We start from the raw sequence: 19,547 nt of genomic DNA on the forward strand, positions 1-19,547 counted from the left end.
GCTAAAATAACTATTATTTGAAATAATTAATTTGTTAATTTGATCATTTTAAAACTGAGTTTTATTTCAGACCCTCAGTTTAATTTGAGGCTTGCACAAAACTGCCAGCAAAATATAAGTTAGGCCTACACATGCATCTTTGATCATCACCGTGTTCTTTACATTAATGCCTTTTAATTTTGTAGATGTGCTTCAGATATGAGGTCACCTTCCAAAACCAATTCACAATTTAAATAATAAAACACAAAACACATCAGAAATATTTATTCTTTATTTAATTTAAAATCAAGTGGAAAGGACAATAGTGTGCCAACGTGAACCCTAATCGGTCGCTCACAGGGCGGGAACGGATGACTGCTGGCACATGATTGGCAGCTCTGCCCTACATCCGACACCAGGCTGACCAATCACGGCCGAGTATCAGAGCCCTTCTCGGGCATCCAACTCACCTAAAGAGGCGCGCTGTCAGATCGCCTCTCATACGGTGTCCGTCACCGCGCCAACGAGGTGTCCACTTGTTGAACTTTTTATTTATTTATATTTAAATAGTTTTTAATCGCCGGCCAGATGGTGTTCAGGTCGCCACTGGAGCTTTTCTCCGCCTCTCGGCTGCTCCTGCCCCACTTCACCGACGGGGGGACCTTCCAGTCGGGGTCCTGCTCCCCGGAGGAGCCCGTCTCCACCTTCCCTCCTTTCGCCTTCCCCGGCCTCTGCTTCTCGGCCGCGCAGGTGGCCAGCGTCTGCGAGACTCTGGAGGAGACCGGAGACATCGAGCGCCTGGCCCGCTTCCTCTGGTCCCTCCCGGTGGCCACGGGCGCTTGCGACTCCATCTCGGAGCAGGAGTCGGTCCAGCGGGCCCGTGCCGTGGTGGCCTACCACACGGGAAGCTTCAGAGAGCTCTACCACATCCTGGAGACGCACCGCTTTACGCGCGCCTCTCACGGTAAACTACAGGCCATGTGGCTCGAGGCGCACTACCGCGAGGCCGAGAAGCTCCGCGGGAGACCGCTGGGGCCGGTTGACAAGTATCGCGTGAGGAAGAAGTTTCCGTTGCCCAGGACCATCTGGGACGGGGAGCAGAAGACGCACTGCTTCAAGGAGCGCACGCGGGGGCTGCTCCGGGAGTGGTACCTGCAGGACCCCTACCCCAACCCGGGGAAGAAGCGGGAGCTGGCGCACGCCACCGGGCTGACCCCGACGCAAGTCGGCAACTGGTTTAAGAACCGGAGACAGAGGGACCGCGCGGCGGCCGCCAAGAACAGGTCAGTTAATGTGCAGCATTAGGTGGATTTATATGCAACCCCCAAAAAAGAACGTTGAAAAATGTAATCTAAAAAAAGTTTTAGAAAATGTATAAGATATCCAATAAAAAAAATACTATGCTGGCTGTTAATAACCATTTAAAGTCAAACCGGCTCATGCGCCAAACAAACCGAGGATTTAAAACTTGACAGTCCAAAATGTACCCCTCTGTTACCCCCTCTGTTATGTCCTCGCCTGGTGGAGTGGATAATAAATATCAGGACTAATTGCAAATGTATCTCTTTCTCCTCAGGTTGCAAAACCACGGCATGGGTCGTGAGGGTGCGCGCTCCCTCAGCGGGCCGGACTGCAGCCCGGACAGCCCTGACGGGGACGCGCTCCTCTCGGTGACGGACAGTGACTCGGACTTTGACGTGTGAAACAATCGACAGAGCGCTTGCGCTGCTAAATATTCCAGACACAATATACAAACCCAGTACCACCACACTCTCCCTTCCCTCCTCCTCCTCCTCTTGTTCGGGATCCAAACGGGAAGACCAGAGGATGGAATGGCCTGTATCTTTATCCATCTATATCCACTCTTCTGCGAAGAGGAGGCACGCTATAGGCCATCGAAGGAAGAGGACGTGAGACGAAATGTAACCCGTAATGTGACCCGTAGAGACAATCCAAAACCACGGAAGAAGCCTACCTCGAAACCAGCATGTCAGTGTGTTTGTGAGCCCTCGTTGTACCTCATCGCCTTAACCTTTCCTCCATGGGCACACTTTGTTCTTTCGTTTGCTTAACGTCCGTCAGTGGAGCCCTCCGTGTGTGTGCGTGTGTGTGTGTGTGTGTGTGTGTGTGTGTGTGTGTGTGTGTGTGTGTGTGTGTGTGTGCGTGCTTGTGTGTGCGCGCGCGCGTGTGTGTGTGTTGGGGCTCACTTCCCTAATGTGTGTTATTGTTAAAAAAAATGTGTTGACATTTTATGTAAATAAATTAATTTAATATACGAGTGACTTGTTGACCCATGCATGGTTATTAAAACACGTGTCGTCAATAGCTTCAGTAAGTGTTTAGTCATGGCTTTGTATTTTTATTTGAATTATCTTTCCTCAGTTTAAAATATGAACGATTGTTTGACAACATAAACAATCTCGGTTAGGCCTGGATTATTTGTGCACAATCAAACAATGAAGGAATGTGTTTCCTAGAGATAACAGTATTAATTGATGTCCGGCTTCATATACGGCCGTATAGTCTGTTTCTTAACTAATTGATCTGCAAAGTCTCGTTTGCACGATTTATCGCTGCTTTATTTGACCGCGTTTTATCGGCCAATTTTTCGAGCTGAAATTATGATTATGATTGTTATTGTTAGTAATATTTATATAATCATTGACATAAAAATGTGTATAACATTATATTTCTTATTCTATTTCCAATTCTAATTCAAATTGTTCTTGATCTTATTATTATTATAAGCATTGCTACCGCTAGGCCTACTACTACTGCTACTACTAGCCTACTCCTACTACTACTACTACTATTAATAATAATAATAATAATAATAATAATAATAATAATAATAATAATGATAATAATGATAACACATAATAGTTTATGCTATTACTATAAATGTCTTGAGATTATCAAATGTGTATTCAGAAACACGTCCATGAAAATATTACAATATAACTGGCCATGTGTGTGTGTTTGTGTGTGTGTGTGTGTGTGTCGGTGTGTGTGTGTGTGTGTTTGTGTGTGTGTGTGTGTGTGTGTGTGTGTGTGTATCGGTGTGTGTGTGTGTGTGTGTGTGTGTGTGTGTGTGTGTGTGTGTCTGTGTGTGTGTGTATCTGTGTATGTGTTTGTGAGTGTGTGTGGTCGTGTGTGGGTGGTAAACATATGTCTTGGTGTTTTTGCATGCGTGTGCTGTTGTATGTGTGCTTTTTACCTGGTTGGTTTATTACTTATCCTGTGTTATATTGCCTGTTCTAAGGCCCACAGAAAATAGTGAAATCGACCTAAGATATTGAGGCTAAACTTGGCCCAATGACGCTCAAAAGGCCAACATGAAACCAGTTTAATGTTAAGCTATGCGAGTGCTTACCTTTCATTTCTGAAACCAACGAATGAACCAAAACCAATTTTCTTCCATTTTCCATCAATCAAATTCATTAATGTTTCAAAACGATGGCACAATAATGGCATAATTTGGTCTTGCTTATAGCGCCACCCTGTGGCCTGAAAGACCATCAGCTTTTCAAATGTCGTTCTTATATCAGTTTTTCCCCAAAACTTTATTAAGCTTTATAGAAATTGGATAAATACAAAGAAAAAAGGAGATTGATCACCATTTTAGATTGAGATAATAAGACATTAAAACGCATCATGCATGTGTTTAAGCTATGAAGCATAGGCCTACTACAACTAAGGGTAAGGAGAACGATAAAAAACGAATAAGAACTAATAACAAAATATTTATATAAAATATAATTTAGTAAGTCAATTAGGAAAAAAAGTGATCGCCCGCATTTCCAATAATTTATTTATTCATATTTAAGAAATGATTCTAGCCCAAATATCGTTATAGAATTTATGAAGGTATGAAACTGATTGTGTTAATAATTAGATTAAAAAACAAAACATAAACAACATAAAATCCTGACATAAAATCAGTTGGAAATTTCGAAATACAATTTACCGAATGGGTCTTTCCAACAGTGACGTAATGCTGAAACGATCACCTACCCTAGGCTGCCGCTAGATGGCGCAGCGAGACAGTGCCATGTAACACGGCCTGAAAAACAGCAGGCATGTATACTTGATATGCACACCGCACGCATATGTGCCAAGGGCGAGGATATACCCTACAGGAAATAGCCCACAATAACGCAGAACTCATTCAGCTGATCGTTTATTTCGGTAGCCTTCGAGATGCTTATGCGTGTACCATTTATGAACAGCCATCGAAAATATAGACCCTTTGTTGCGATCATACAGCTTGCAGTGGGAATTATATGCACACTGAAATGCACTTCATTCTAACTGCGTTCTGCGCATGGTCTTCGTCTTTAATGTGCACACACAAACAGTTATATATGTCAACACACAAAGCAAACATGCCCACTCACACACAGAGCCAATTGAGTATGGTGGCGGTCTCCGCCATACCACTGGCAGTGACCCGTCTGTTAGAAACCAAAATGATGACCGAATGTGTCATATGCCAAGTGTATGTGCATCGCGTGTGTGTGTGTGTGTGTGTGTGTGTGTGTTTCAATGTGTGGGTGTTTGTGTTTGTGTATGTGTGCGTTGCATGTGTGTCTGTCCGTGTGTGTCCTTGTGTATGTGGGTAGCGTGTTTGTGTGTGTGTGTGTGTGTGTTCGTGTATGTGTGTGTTTGTGTGTTTGTTTGTGTAGCCTATGTGCATAGCTTTTATTTGTGTGTGTGTGTGTCTGTCAGCGTTTGTGTGTGTGTGTGTGTGTGTGAGTGTGTGTGTGTGTGTGTGTGTGTGTGTGTGTGTGTGTGTGTGTTCGTTGCCTGCGTGTGTGTGTCAGTTTGTGTGTGTGTGTGTGTGTGCGTCTGTGAGAGTGAGACAGAAAGGCCGAGCCGCAGACAGAAAGAGAGAGGGCTTCATAACAGAGGAGGTTACTATGGAGAGGAGAAGGGCTCCGTCGGTTGCCAGTGATCTGTGAGCCGGGCTGTTGCACTCTACTGTTGTACTCTGCAGTTCCAGCCAGCCTCCAACACTCTCCAGTCACCATCTGTTATTGTACAGTTTATTGTTTAGACATACCCACAATTCCTCTGAGTCTATTTCCACTTGATGGTTTCTATAGCGTCCCCTCTCTCTCTCTCTCTCTCTCTCTCTCTCTCTCTCTCTCTCTCTCTCTCTCTCTCTCTCTCTCGCTATCTTCCTCACTTTTTGCTCTCACTGCAGTGTGTGTGTATGTGTGTGTGTGTGTGTGTGTGTGTGTGTGTGTGTGTGTGTGTGTGTGTGTGACCATGCATACGGTTACAGGGTGATTGACTGACTATATTGAGTGTCTGGCCATGATATACCCACGCTCGCAGGCACGCACACACACGTACATATATACATGCGCGCACATATACGCACGGACGCACGCACACGCACACACACACACACACACACACACACACACACACACACACACACACACACACACACACACACACACACACACACACACACAGCCAACTCTTTGCCCGCGGGTGATTTCCATCCTCTAACCCCCCCCTTGACGTCTCCTGTGCACAAACACACCTCTTCCATCTGCACACACACACACACACACAGGCACGCACACAAACACACACACACACACACACACACACACACACACACACACACACACACACACACACACACACACACGCACACACACACACACACACACACACACACACACACACACACACACACACACACACACACACACACACACACACACACACACTCCCCCATCCGGCGCAAGGGGCAGGCGGCGCGGCTGACGCGTTTTGCGCATTTCCTGAAGCTCTCGCTCACTCAGCAGCAGCATTCAGAGGGACGGGAAACAAGGGGGCGCGCGCCTATACCCACAAGAAAAAAAAAGACAAGGGGGAGGAGGACAAGCGAGGATCATTTCGCTTGCTATTGAGCCCGCGAGAAAGGCTCCCTCCGAACACCGAATCGCTACCGAGAACCGCCAACACATATCTGTGTAGTGCTAGCGGCAAATCGGAGGAGATTATCCCCCAGGAGCTCAAGCCGCGGCGGCTGCAGGGAACAGAGCGCGGATCCCGGATGGCTAGGCGCGGCTCCTCGCGCTCCCTCCCACCGAGACCCGGGAGGTAGGCTACACACGCTCGGCCCGGAGATCGGGGGGAATCTCCAATGCTCCCATGATCACGTTTGGTTATCTCCGCCCTCCGCAGTTTGAGGTAAAGCAGCGGTGAACAGTGAGCCGTTATTTCCGTTGAACGGGAATCCGCGGTATTGTCTGGCGCAAAGGACTGATTGTAAACAAACAACGTTCTGGCTCACGTCCCCAGCGTTGCGGGAAAGTTCAAGAACTGACACATTCGAGCCAGAACAAGGGTGTGTGTTTACGTTATCGCTTTTTTTTAATAGATGTCCGAGCAGCTGTCGTGGTCTCCCGCAGAACACCGTGTCTGTGATACGCTTGTATCACGCTCACTCTCCACGGAGCCGATGGCATTTTGGGATGTAGCAGAGCGGTGCTGTTCAACCAGCCGTCTGATGCAGTGACTCCTCTCAGTGAAGCCTCTATCGGAAGGAAAGACGACAGAGGAAAGACGTGGTTTGTAGGAAACCAAGCCAACTTACTCTCCCTGGCTCTCTCTCTCTCTGGCTCTGTCTCTGTCACACACAAACACACACACACACACACACACACACACACACCCTCCTCTACCCACACAGACTCAAACGCAGAGAGGACACCAGGAGTGTGTGCAGCCATGCCCGTGTTCAGTGGACTGCTCAAGGTGCGGGTGTGCGAGGCGGTGGACCTCAAACCCACCGCCTGGGCCCTGCGACATGCCGTGGGCAAGAGCGGCTCCTTCCTGCTGGACCCCTACCTGGCCCTCAACCTGGACCACAGCCGGCTGGGCCAGACGGCCACCCGGACCAAGACCAACAGCCCCGCGTGGAACCAGGAGTTCTGTAGCGAGGTGCGGGAGGGCCGCAGCCTGGAGCTGTCCGTGTTCCACGACGCGCCCATCGGCTACGACGACTTTGTGGCCAACTGCACCATCCAGCTGGAGGACCTGCTGCAGAACGGGACGCGCCACTTTGAGGACTGGGTACGTACGCAGTGAGGTGTGTGTGTGTGTGTGTGTGTGTGTGTGTGTGGGGGGGGGTGTGTGTGTGTGTGTGTGTGTGGTGGGGGGGGTTGTGGGGTGTGTGTGTGTGTGTGAGTGTGTGTGTGTGTGGGGGGCTCACTACGTAGAGCGGGATGGCTGGTAACCGCACGGTTGCCGGTTTGAGTGTCGAGGTGTCCCTGAGCAAGACGCCTCACCCCTGCTGCTCCCGAGGAGCTGGCCGTCGCCCTGTGTGGCTGACTCCGCCGTCGGTGTGTGAATGTGTGCATGAATGGTTGAATGTCAGGCAATATTGTATAGCGCTATGGATAAAAGCGCTGTGTAAATGCAGTCCATCTACCGTTTACCGTATGTGGGGTGTGTGCGCGTGGGTGTCGATGTGAACATGGCCCGAGTCAGAATGGAAACCTGGCTGCTTCAGGTGGGATAGATGTGGTGCGTGGGTGGTGTGTTTGGGTCTGAGGAAGCCCAAAGGGTTCCTTGTTTCGTCTTCGTCGTCATCATCATCATCATCATCACCATCATCATCATCATCATCGTTGTCTTCATCGTCAGCATCATCGTCAGCAGCATCATAGTGGTCGTTGTCATGCCGATCGCAGTTACCTCTGGCATGGTCGTCAGGACCGGCCTGACCTTTTTGTTGGATGGTGGTATCCATTACTCATGTCTGTCATCCAGGTTCTTGGATGTAGGCAAACTGTGTGAGCCCAAGTCAGGTCTGCTTATGGGCTTTGATTGTTAACGACAAGGATATGGCTCCAGGCTTCTTGTAGGCTTCCTTGAGAAGAACAACCAAATCCCCATAAAGGTAACTAAAACAATCAGTATCTGAATCCACTGTAAATCGATTTGGATGAAAGCATTTGCTAAATGACCACATAGTCAATCACAGGCCTGCTATTCTGAACATTCACTTGTTCTCACTCTCACTCTCTTGTCTCTCTCTCTCGCTCTCTCCCTCTTCCTCTCCCGCTCTTTCACTCTCTCTCTCCCTCTTTATCTCTCTCTGACTCTCACCTCCGCCCTCCCTCCCTCCCTCTCTTTCACTTTTCCCCTTCTCTATCTCTCTGACTCTCACCTCCCACCCCCTCTCTCTCTCTCCTCCATTTGTCACATTCTGTAAATCAGCCCCCAAAACGTCTTGACATTCACTCACACTTCCTAAAAGAGCTGTGCAACCCCAACAAGCCCCCTGTGTGTGTTTCCCCGGTAAGTCTGCCCGGATACTCACCGCCACCTCCACCACCACCACCTCCTCCTACTCCTCCTCCTCCTCCTCCTCCACCTCCACCACCACCACCACCACCTCCTCCTCCCCCACCACCTCCTCCTCCTCCTCCTCCACCTCCAACACCACCACCTCCTCCTCCTCCTCCTCCTCCTCCTCCTCCACCACCACTCCTCCTCCTCCTCCTCCTCCACCACCACCCCTCCTCCTCCTCCTCCTCCTCCTCCTTCTCCTCCTCCACCACCCATCCTCCTCCTCCTCCTCCTCCTCCTCCTCCTCCTCCACCACCACTCCTCCTCCTCCACCACTCCTCCTCCTCCTCCTCCTCCTCCTCCACCACCACCCCTCCTCCTCCTCCTCCACCACCACCACCTCCTCCACCACCACTCCTCCTCCTTCTCCTTCTCCTCCTCCTCCTCCTCCTCCTCCTCCTCCACCTCCACCACCACCTCCTCCTCCTCCTCCACCACAGATCCTCTCTGGTGATAGTTGGCCGCCGCATCAGGCTGCACATCCCGTCATCCCCGGTCCCCAATTCCTCACATTCCTCAACAGCTTTCTGGCACCGGCAGAGTGAAATTCCCCACCCTCCCCCCTTCCACCCTCCCCCCTTCCACTCTTCCACTCCACTCTTGCACTCTTTCCAACTTCCACAATCTGATTAGGTTTCACTGAGAGGCAAGAGGGCTGAAATCCCCCAGCAGAGTTTGGGAAGAACCTGCCAACACACTATTTGTTTGATGGCTTCATATTCAGATTTCATTTATATTCATATTCCTATTGGTCCGATGGTATCCAAAGCAGCATACAGTGTATTGAGAAATGGGTCGTGAATGATCGGGTCGAGGTGGTAAGGGGTGTGTTGAGAAAGGATGCCTGCATGTAGGCCGTGGACATGCATGGGGTATCGAACGCCCGTACCCATGGGAAGACAGTAGTGAAAAAGTGACTGTAAATGTGTTGGTTTGGTTCAGATATCTTGTTTATGGTGAGGTTATGTTCAGCTCAGGCTGTCTGTTGTTAGGCATGAGTATGTCAATACAGAATGCATTACACTCGCTCTAAACATATGTGCATATCAACGCTGGTGTTTAAAGTACTAAGATATCTTAGTTGAAAGTGCCTCTGATCAAAACGGAACTGACCCATAAGAAAATCACGAATAAAAGTTGTACAATTGGTCCAATTCAATTGACTGTCAAAAGTTACATATAGGTAAACATCTGTGGTGGTTAGGGTGTTGGTCTTCGGTAGTCATTCGCCAATGGTTTTGCTGCAGCTCACAGACATGAAGGCAGTTTTCATACACCATGTGGGCTGGATGTGCCTCAACTTGTCAGTGAGAACGGCAGTTATTCCCACGCATACGCAGTAACACAATCAGATGTACAGAAGTCTGTAAGGACAAGACATTAGCCGGATGAGACAAAAATCCTCCTCATTATATTAATGATGAGGCAAATACTTTTTTTACCTAGTGAATTAAAAGTGAAAGTAGACAGAAATGTAAGGATCGATACAAAAGTACCCTTACAAAGTATTTCTACGTGGCAATTATTTTTGCTTTATTCCCATGTACGTATATATAGCACTGCAATGCAGCGCAAAATGCAATTTGCTCTACCTTTCATGGCTAGAAGCTGTAAGGGCTCTAGGCTTTAGGAAGTTCAGTGTGGTTCGAGGGGGAAGCGTTGTGTGTGACAATGCGAGGAACAACAGAGTTCCATTTGTAACCTAGATACGGTCCACATACATACATGTATCTTGGGAGGGCCTTAACAGGAAGCACTGGTCTGTGTTTGAAAGGCATGCTGCCGTGCCAGATGCCTTGATGGTAGCTCCTATCCCACAGTGGTCTGCTTTCACGTGAGCAAACACACCAAATCAAGGGGCCTCTCAGGACATGGATTCTGCTGGATTATACCATGAAATATAGGGACCCTGCTGAGAGTGTGTGGGATGGTAAGGCAGGAGTGGGGGGGGGGGATGATTTGCTGTGATAAGCACTGATTTGCACATACATTAGCATTCGTAGAGCTCGGGGTATCTTTAGATACATATGGATCCAAATGCACGCAGGCACACACACACACACACACACACACACACACACACACACACACACACACACACACACACACACACACACACACACACACACACACACACACACACACACTTGGACAGGGGGGTTATGGAGGAGAGTATGTAGAGTATAAATATCTGTGAGTACATATACACATATGCATGCTAGTTTGGGTCAGTCTACTAATTGACCTTGGGAAATTGATTTCCCAGCATGCTCGTCAATATGCGTTACCTCACTACATCCCACCCCTTCTGCTGCCCCCGTTTCCATGGCACTCTCTTTTCAGCGTCGCAACCCATTCCTCTCCTCTCTCTCTCTCTCTCTCTCTCTCTCTCTCTCTCCCTATCTCTCTCTCTGACTCTCACTCTCACTCTCATGGTCTGGCTTATGCGCTTTCTCTCTCGCTCGCCCTCACACTTGCTCTAGCTCTCTCTTTCTCTCTCCCGCTCTTGCTCTCTCTATTTCTCTCTCTCCCACTCTCTTTCTGGCCTGGCCTCTGTCTCTTGCTCTTGCTCACTCCATCTCTCTCTCTCTCTCTCTCTCTCTCTCTCTCTCTCTCTCTCTCTTGCCCTCTGTCTCTCTCTCTATTTCTAATCTCAGTAACCGCATGCATATTGCAAGGGAGTGATATCACTGTTGGATGAATATGTGGGTGTGTGCATGTCAGTATACATCAACATTTATGTGTGTGTACGGGCTTTGTGTGAGGCTTTTCGTAAGCACGAAGATCTCCTCTCCAAATTCCTTTCAGTGGTTAAAAATATATTGACTAAATAAGATGAATAACATGAACAGACAAAGGCCTGGTGGAGGTTGTCTGGGGACAATGTGAAGCAGCATTCAAGCCAGTCTTTCCTTTGTGTGAGACATATTTCAAGTCAAACAAGATATCAGGACAGGACGGAATGAAGGAGAAACTGAAACTCAACTTCACTGGGGGTGTTTGATTGGTCCTCAGTAAGAAAACCTCTATAGCAAACAGCGTTGTGATTAGTTGGAGTATTATGACCACCTACTGTACTATGATACAAGCATGGCAATTGTTCTTATTGAAAATGATGGTAAATAGACTGCCAAAAAAAAGTTTGAAAGCAAATAGGTCGAGGGAAATGAGCAATGAACACAAACTTTTAGTTTAAGTTCATTTACTTATTTGTATAATAATAATGTATGTATAATGAATAATTTATAATATATGTATATTCTTTTTTGTACAGCATATTCCATATGGCACGATAGCCAACACTTTTCCTCTGTTTCTTTGAATCCTAAATCTACAACCAAGGTCATGTATTCCGTCCTTAACTCAATATTTATTGTTAAACAACCCCTGACCTTCTGTGGGCCATTTTGTATACCTCTCGGTTTCGAGGAATCCAATAGTAAAATGTCAAACAAACCGTAGACGAAATTAAATGAATGAAAAATTCCATTGTTTGTCTGTAAAGTGGCACCCACCACCCACAATGTCATTCGTAGAGAGAGAGAGAGAGAGAGAAGAGAGAGAGAGAGAGAGAGAGAGAGAGAGAGAGAGAGAGAGAGTAAAGGTCGGTCTGAATGGAATTCAGCTCTACTTTTGCCAGAGCTAATTGAGTAAAACCGAGTGTTTGAGTTGAGTTTCAGATTCTCCACGTCTTATCTAATTCTGGGAGTACAGACCCATGCCCCGCCCACCAATGATCCTATTTTAGTCTACTGTCTAACACACACACACACACACACACACACACACACACACACACACACACACACACACACACACACACACACACACACACACACACACACACACACACACACACACACACACACACACACAAACAGACACACCTCACTTAGCACTGAAGCGTCACCTCATCTTCTCTCTGTCTCCGTCTTTTCTTCCACCACTCACCTCCCCCTACTCACTTCTCTCACTGAGGAGATGTCTTGTGCGTGTGTGTGTGTGTGTGTGTGTGTGTGTGTGTGTGTGTGTGCTGTGATCCACTCTGGGGCTCCCTGTGCGGGTGTGTCTAGCAGTGCTCTCTCCCTGCTGGGGCGGTTGAATTATTAACCAGCCTTTGATGCTTATTAATTGTCCTGCTTCGCCACGCGCCCGCACGTTCCCATGGCGACCGGCCACACTTGCCTCGGCGACGCACACCATCGCAAACCGCCCACCCCCCCCTTCCTGTACATATACGGAAACACGAACCGCGAGCGCACACACAAATACACACACACACACACACACACACACACACACACACACATATACAAAAAGAAACACATACACAGATACAGCTGCACATGTAGGTAAAAAAAACCAACACACATACAGTACCTGCTTACACACACACACACACACACACATACACACACACACACACAGCATGGCTGGTGGATTTAATGGAGAGAATGGAGAGAAGTGGGAGGGGCAATGTGCTGGATAAAAGATAAGAGGGAGACAGAGAGAGAGACTGATTGATCTTGGACCTTCTGGCCTTTGCTAAGCAGTAGTAGCACTGGCTTCATTTGAGCCTTCGAATCTGAAACCCAATCTGAATTTTTTATTTTCTGAACTTATTAATATCTGAGCATGCAACCACTTTAATAGATGTTCGATGTCAACAAGCCATCCTATCTGCTCCTTGGTCACACACACACACACACACACACACACACACACACACACACACACACACACATATATATGCTCGTGCACACACACACAAACGCACGCACGCACGCACACACACACACAAACAAAGAGAGATGCACACGCTCATACACACAGCCAGTGCCTTGATCAGAGGCCAGCCTCTCGTCTAGTTTCTGTGGCAGGTTGTCGGATGATGACATCACGGAGGCCCTGCCCCTTATTGACCTGCTAGCGAAGTAGGGCAGACCGGGTTTAAGATATGCCCTGACACATTGTCACCACAGCGACCACACACACACACACACACACACACACACACACACACACACACACACACACACACACACACACACACACAGAAACACACGCACAAACAAACAAACACACACACACACATGCTTGCGTATAAACACATGCATAAGTGTTTTATGTACTGACACCAAATCAGGTCAACGATCGTTGTTTGTGTGTGTGTCTGTCTGTATGTGTGTATGTGTCAGAGTGTATGTGTGGAGGGGAGGAGGGTGGAAATCAAGTGAGTGAGTGTGGTGTGTGTGTGTGTTTTAACTTTAGTGAAAGGGTATAAATGGGTTGATATCTGAGAGCTCTGGGACCACAGGTGAAATGCTCACACACACACACACAAACACATAAACACACACACACTGAAACACACGCACACACACACACCTTATCTCTCCGTTGCTGAGGCTTGAATGACGTGAACGTGCGTTTGTTTCTCTCAGCGTCCGCCTCGTACCTGCGTCACTGTGCACGTGGCAGTCAGAGAGAAAGTGCTGGAAAGGGACATTCAATTAATTAAGTGTGTGTTTGTGTGTGTGTCTCTGGCTGATGTGTGTTTGTTGATCAGAGAGGATTGGGGGGGGAGGGGGTTGGTTTTAATGAAGGAAAGATCTCAGATACAGCTACCTAACTAATAGTGTGCAGGTGAAAGGCTTTCAATAGAAACATCGCGTCGCAAACCTTGTGTCAAAGGTCGGCTATAAATAACGGCCACTTTCTCACACACAGATATTTCAGATGTCAGATCTGAAAGTTTAGACCAAAGACAAAAGAAAATGACACCATGATAATCCAAACGTCCTTCAGGTGGAACGTGTTTCCATTTACACGATCCGACCGCTTTTTGATCCGATTCTGTTTTCTACGCCAGCTGGACGATCAGCCTGGCAATTAGACGGGCAACGGGACGTCATACGGCGCCGTCGAAATGTTCCACGAAAAGTAGCGTAGTGTAGCGGGTGAGCTGACAGGCTGATCCCATTAGGGACGTCTTCCTTTGAACAATCCAATTGTCTTCCAACCTATCGCTCTGTGTCAGACCTCTCGGCCTGGTTGATCATCCTGCCACTCAGGCGTGAGGCGGGCCTTCTCGACGCCAAACACCAATCGAATGACAGCACCCCCTACCTGCCGGGGCGTGCTCCTCTTGCATTATTAGACTGAGATGTTGTGTTCAAAATGCATGACTCTCCCAGTGTCTCACAAAGACGTGTGTGTGTGTGTGTGTGTGTGTGTGTGTGTGTGTGTGTGTGTGTGTGTGTGTGTGTAAATGTGTAAATGTGTGTTTGTTCTTGTGTGTAAATGTGTGTTCTTGTGTTTGTGTGTATCTTCATCACTTTTGTGTGTTTGCATGAGAGTTATCTCTGGATGCTGTTGTTTGACAGATGGATGTGGGAGGATGTCACCAAGACTAAACGCTTCTTAGAAAGAAGTTTATATATAGAAAGGGAGATATAGATGGAGAGAGGATATATAGATGCGGGAAGAGAGAGGGATTAAGAAGGTGAGTAAGAGAGAGGGAAAAAAGGGCTATGTTGATGGGGATGAAGAGGGAGAGAGAGAGAGAGAGAGAGAGAAAGAGAAAGAGGACGAGAAGAGAAAGAGAGAGACAGAGAAAGAGGACGAGAAGAGAAAGAGAGAGAGACAGAGAAAGAGGACGAGAAGAGAAAGAGGAAGAACGGGAGAAAGAGATATAGATGGAGAGGGCGATATATAGATGAGGGAAAGGAAGAGGAGAAAGGAGAGAGAGAGATGAAGCAAGTGAGAAAGAAAGGGAAAAAAGGGCTATGTTGATGGCGATGAAGAGAGAGAAAGAGAGAGAGAAAGAGGATGTGAAGAGAAAGAACAGGAGAAAGACAGATATAGATGGAGAGAGGGCGATATATAGATGAGGGAAAAGAAGAAGAGAGAGTAAGAAGGTGAGAAGGAGCAGGAAAAAATACCTATATTGATGGCGATGAAGAGAGAGAGAGAGAGAGAGAGAAAGGAAGAGAAGAGAAAGAGAGAGAAGGAACGGGGAAAGAGAGATATAGATAGAGAGAGTGATATATAGATGAGGGAAGAGAAAGAAGAGGGAGAGATGAAGGTCAGAAAGAGAGAGGGGAAAAAATGAGGGAGAGAGAAAGTTGACGAGAAGAGAAAGTGAGAGAGAGAGAGAGAGAGAGAGAGAGCAATGGCGAGGAAAAGAAATGAGCGAGGGAGGGAGATGGAGAGAAAGAGAGCAAGAAAGAGAGAGAGATGTATAGATGGAGAGAGAGAGAGAGCAAAGAGAGATGGAGAGACAGAGTAAAAGAGAGAAAGTGGGAGAGAGGGAGAGATACTAGGGGCTGGTGAGGGAGATACCGCTGTAAGTGAACAGAACATATAGTGTGGGAGGAAGGGGGGAGGTGGTGCTTGGGGGGAGAGGGGGGGTCTAAACAGTTGAGGATATAAAGCAAGCTTTGAGCGCTGCGTCTGCTTTGTCGAGTGCCCCTCTGCACCACTTCATGTATTGTGTGTGTGTGTGTGTGTGTGTGTGTGTGTGAGTGTGAGTGTGAGTGTGAGAGAGAGAGAGAGAGAGAGAGAGAGAGAGAGAGAGAGAGAGAGAGAGAGAGAGAGGTGGGCAGAGTCAGAGAGAGGAGAGAGAGACAGGCTCTCCCTGTATCAGTATCCTAATTGGGCTAACCAGATTAATGGGTTGAACTAGATTCACCAAACCTTTTCTCTACCTCAACTGAGCCGGTTGGTGGTCAGAGATGGCTTCTCCTTTGGAATACAACTCACGCTGTGTGCGTTTGTTTGTGTGTGTGTAACACATATTCCATGTTATTCCAAAGCATAGGGAAGTCCATTCATCATGTTTTGCCTACATTGCATATTTCTGAGCTTTAATTACAGTGTATGCAGAAGAAACCACATTCACGCCGCGCAATTGTGTTATTGAAAGTACGACACAAATGAATGAAATAAGCGTGGACATAAAAAAAAGGGGTTCAAAAGTACAACAGACTCATGTCGTAAAAAAAAGACGTTAAGCTCTGCTGTTTCATAATGCTGATGTGTTTACGCTGAACAAAATCAACTCAATTGCGGGATTGAAAAACTTTAACTGGATCAACGTCCTGGGCCCCTTTTAAATCGTGGTGTATATGAGTGTATATGTGAGAAGCATGTGAGGGCGGGGCTTGAGACCTCAGTCAGGGGAAGAGCTGCCAATCAAAGCACGGTAAATTGAAGTGACTCTAAGATGCTTTCCTGTAATGATTACATGTTTCCGGCTACTGCTGTATTGTGAACCCAATGGCCTGTTCACACTTTAACATAATTAGGATTTAAACAGACACGTTAAAAACGGTAACGCCGAAGACAGCAGCGTTCTGGACTCATGACAGCTGGATTGTGAGCGATCCTATAGGCTCTACTCCTGGCCTGTCCTCTTCACCCTCCTCCTCACAGGAATGTTCTGGTTAATTCTATGATTCAAAGGGGGTTTCTTGTTCAGAGTAGAACGTCATGTGAATGTAGTTACTGTCCCTTTCATGTCTAGTGGTTCAGGTCATGTGTCTGGTGTGTGTGTGTGTGTGTGTGTGTGTGTGTGTGTGTGTGTATATAAGTGTGTGTGTGTGTGTGTGTGCTAGTGTTTCTGTATCACTGACATCGCTGAGGCTCCGTATAAACTGAGTTTTCAGGGGAAGTTAGACTGAGTCAACCCGTCGAAGCAGCTTTTGGTCGCAGTCTATATATATTGAGATTGAAGGTGTTTCTAAAAACGAGATAAAAATAAACCCTTTTCTTTTCCAGTACAGGCACAGTACAGAGTGGGTGCAGTAGACACCGGGATATTTGGAGAACTCCGATATATAAAGGTCCACCTCTGTCGACATTGTCTAGAGATGAGGGAATTTCAACACAACCATGTTTGTTGTCTTCTCTCTGTCATTCTGCCTGCCTTTCTGTTGTCTGTCTGTCTTGCTGTCTGTCTGTCCGTCTGTCTGTCTTTATCCCAGCCTCCATCAAACCAACCTGCTGCAAATGAAGTTTGTGTGTGTGTTGGCTGGTGTGTGTGTGTGTCCTCCACACACACAAACACCAACACACACACACATACACACAGACACACACACACACACTTTTCAGGAAACAAAATTCCCATCGATCGAAACAAGGACACATTCCCTAAAACCCTTTTTCCTCCGGAGCAGCACATAAAAAAAGTTTAAAAATATAAATAATGGCTGAGCCCTCAATTTGCACACCCGGTACATCACCATATTACTCAGAAATGTGGGCGAATCCCATCGCTGATGCACCGTTACGCAAGAGGCCATGTTTAGGGATTAATGCTGCCGCGTTTTTCAAGTGCTGGATGACAAGAATCAGCCGGTGTTTATGGGTCACACAAATCTGCTGTCTGTTATGTATCGGCATAAATAACAAGATGGGCCCATGTTCACCGTGGAGTACAGTCACACGGGCACGCAAAAACACGCCTGCAAGAATGCGCTCAAGATTTTACGAACAAAGCTCGCCATTTGATGCTTGATAAACTTTTGTTTTTGGTGTGCGCACAAGAACACAGACTTTTGGTCTGCTTGTGTGTGAGCGTGAGGGGTTACACACACACAGGTCTGTATGTGTGGGCGTCATCGCAGGGCAGAGTGTCTCTGTAGGTTCGTTGTTGGCTGGTCGTGTCAAGACTTCTTTAATAGGTGCTTTGGTGTTGAAATGTGAAGCGTGATCAGCCTGCCTCATGTTAACTGATGACCTGATCTGTTGTGTTTCACCTCAGATGCACCCTACTGATTAGGAGGACTTTTCTCAAGTGTCCGTCTTGTAGTAAAAAATTATAAATGTGTTGTGTTTTTGACATCCAGAAGGGTAAAAGTTAACTATGACAGGGACAAAAAAACTGAATTTATTTTTTTTGTTTTATTTCAGGGATCAATATATCATATTATATAAATGAATTAAAAATGATAAACAATCAACTATAATCATAAGTGTTGTGACCAATCACCAGCAGGCCCAGCACCAACCTGTAGTCTCCATTCAACGTTGTGTAGTGTGTTGCCTGATCCCTCCCTCATGTGCCACTGAGGGAGGGAAGAGGCCGAAGAGACGTTCAGACATACAGGGACCGATACATGGCAGCTGAAGCAGCATGTATATAATGTACATGTACCTAGAACACGCACACAAAACACGCTGTGTGTGTGTATGTGTTTGTACGTACGTGTGTGTGTGTGTGTGTGTGACGAATATGTGTGTGTGTGTGTGAGTGTGTGTGTGTGTGTGTGTGTGTATGTGTTTGTATCTGAGCATTGCATAAGAGGATCTACTGCTGTCCCAGAGCTTAACTAAGGATTTAAACCTCTCTCCCTGTCTCTCTCTCTCTCTTGCTGACTCTCTACCACTCTCACAATTCCACTCTCACTCACTCTCTCTGCCTGTCGGTAATCTCTTTAATTGCATGTATATTGCAAGAGGGGGATGTCATTATTTGTTTGGATAGATCTGGGTGGGTGTGAGCATGACCATATGTTTTAACATATATGTATACATATCATATTCTGAATATCAAGAAGTTAAGAAGATCCCACACTGCAAAATGACGCATCAAGTGTTTCAACATGGATTTTCTTTTTTAAACAAATACTTATTCACTCTTATTTCCGGACTTCTGCTGACTGTCTCAATCTATGTAGTTGTCAAAATAGGATTTATTAAATGTAATAAAACATGCCCAGCCTTAACATGGTTTATTACATGAATTTGCATGCCCAGGAGTCTGCACTCCTAATGTGTGAGCTGCGTGCTAAAAATTAGACGGCTATATTTATTCGGTTCCTCACATGTCGCTCTCCTCTATGTCATACTCGCTGCAACCACCACTCCGCTCGGCACAGTGTGTGTACACTTGGGACGTTAATCCTGTTTGGTTTGCTGGTCCATCACGTTGGATAGGTGGTGGTGATGGTGATGGTGGTGATAAATGATGATGCAAAGAGTATATTTGAGGGATGCTTTTCTGTGTTTTGGTTCGTCTTGTTTTGTGTGGGAAAAAAACTAACATGTTTCCATTCGCATTCCCGAGGTTTTGTTTCTTAATGAGTTTTAGATGAGCTGACCTTGCTCTCTCTCTCTCTCTTTCTCTCTCTCTCTCTCTCTCTCTCTCTCTCTCTCTCTCTCTCTCTCTCTCTCTCTCTCTC

The 19,547-nt window shown here is 46.8% G+C and overlaps 2 protein-coding genes across 2 annotated transcripts in view; both read left to right on the plus strand.

Moving 5' to 3' along the window:
• Positions 1–567: 567 nt before the first annotated feature.
• On the plus strand, positions 568–1,682 carry six3b (SIX homeobox 3b; the record flags this gene model as incomplete). The annotated part of the gene is made up of 2 exons (XM_079756871.1): positions 568–1,262; positions 1,556–1,682. 2 exons carry the CDS (start codon positions 568–570, stop codon positions 1,680–1,682), a joined length of 822 nt encoding a protein of 273 aa, XP_079612997.1.
• A 4,143-nt stretch (positions 1,683–5,825) lies between these two features.
• Positions 5,826–19,547, plus strand: part of prkcea (protein kinase C, epsilon a) — a 22,084-nt gene continuing 8,362 nt past the window's right edge. Inside the window, exons 1-2 of the mRNA XM_079756805.1 lie at positions 5,826–7,088; positions 18,213–18,216. Coding sequence (XP_079612931.1) covers positions 6,733–7,088; positions 18,213–18,216 — 360 coding nt within the window. The 5' untranslated portion in view covers positions 5,826–6,732. The remainder of the gene's footprint in view (positions 7,089–18,212; positions 18,217–19,547) is intronic.

Source organism: Pollachius pollachius (assembly GCF_949987615.1).
Source record: "Pollachius pollachius genome assembly, chromosome: 19".
NCBI lineage: Eukaryota > Metazoa > Chordata > Actinopteri > Gadiformes > Gadidae > Pollachius > Pollachius pollachius.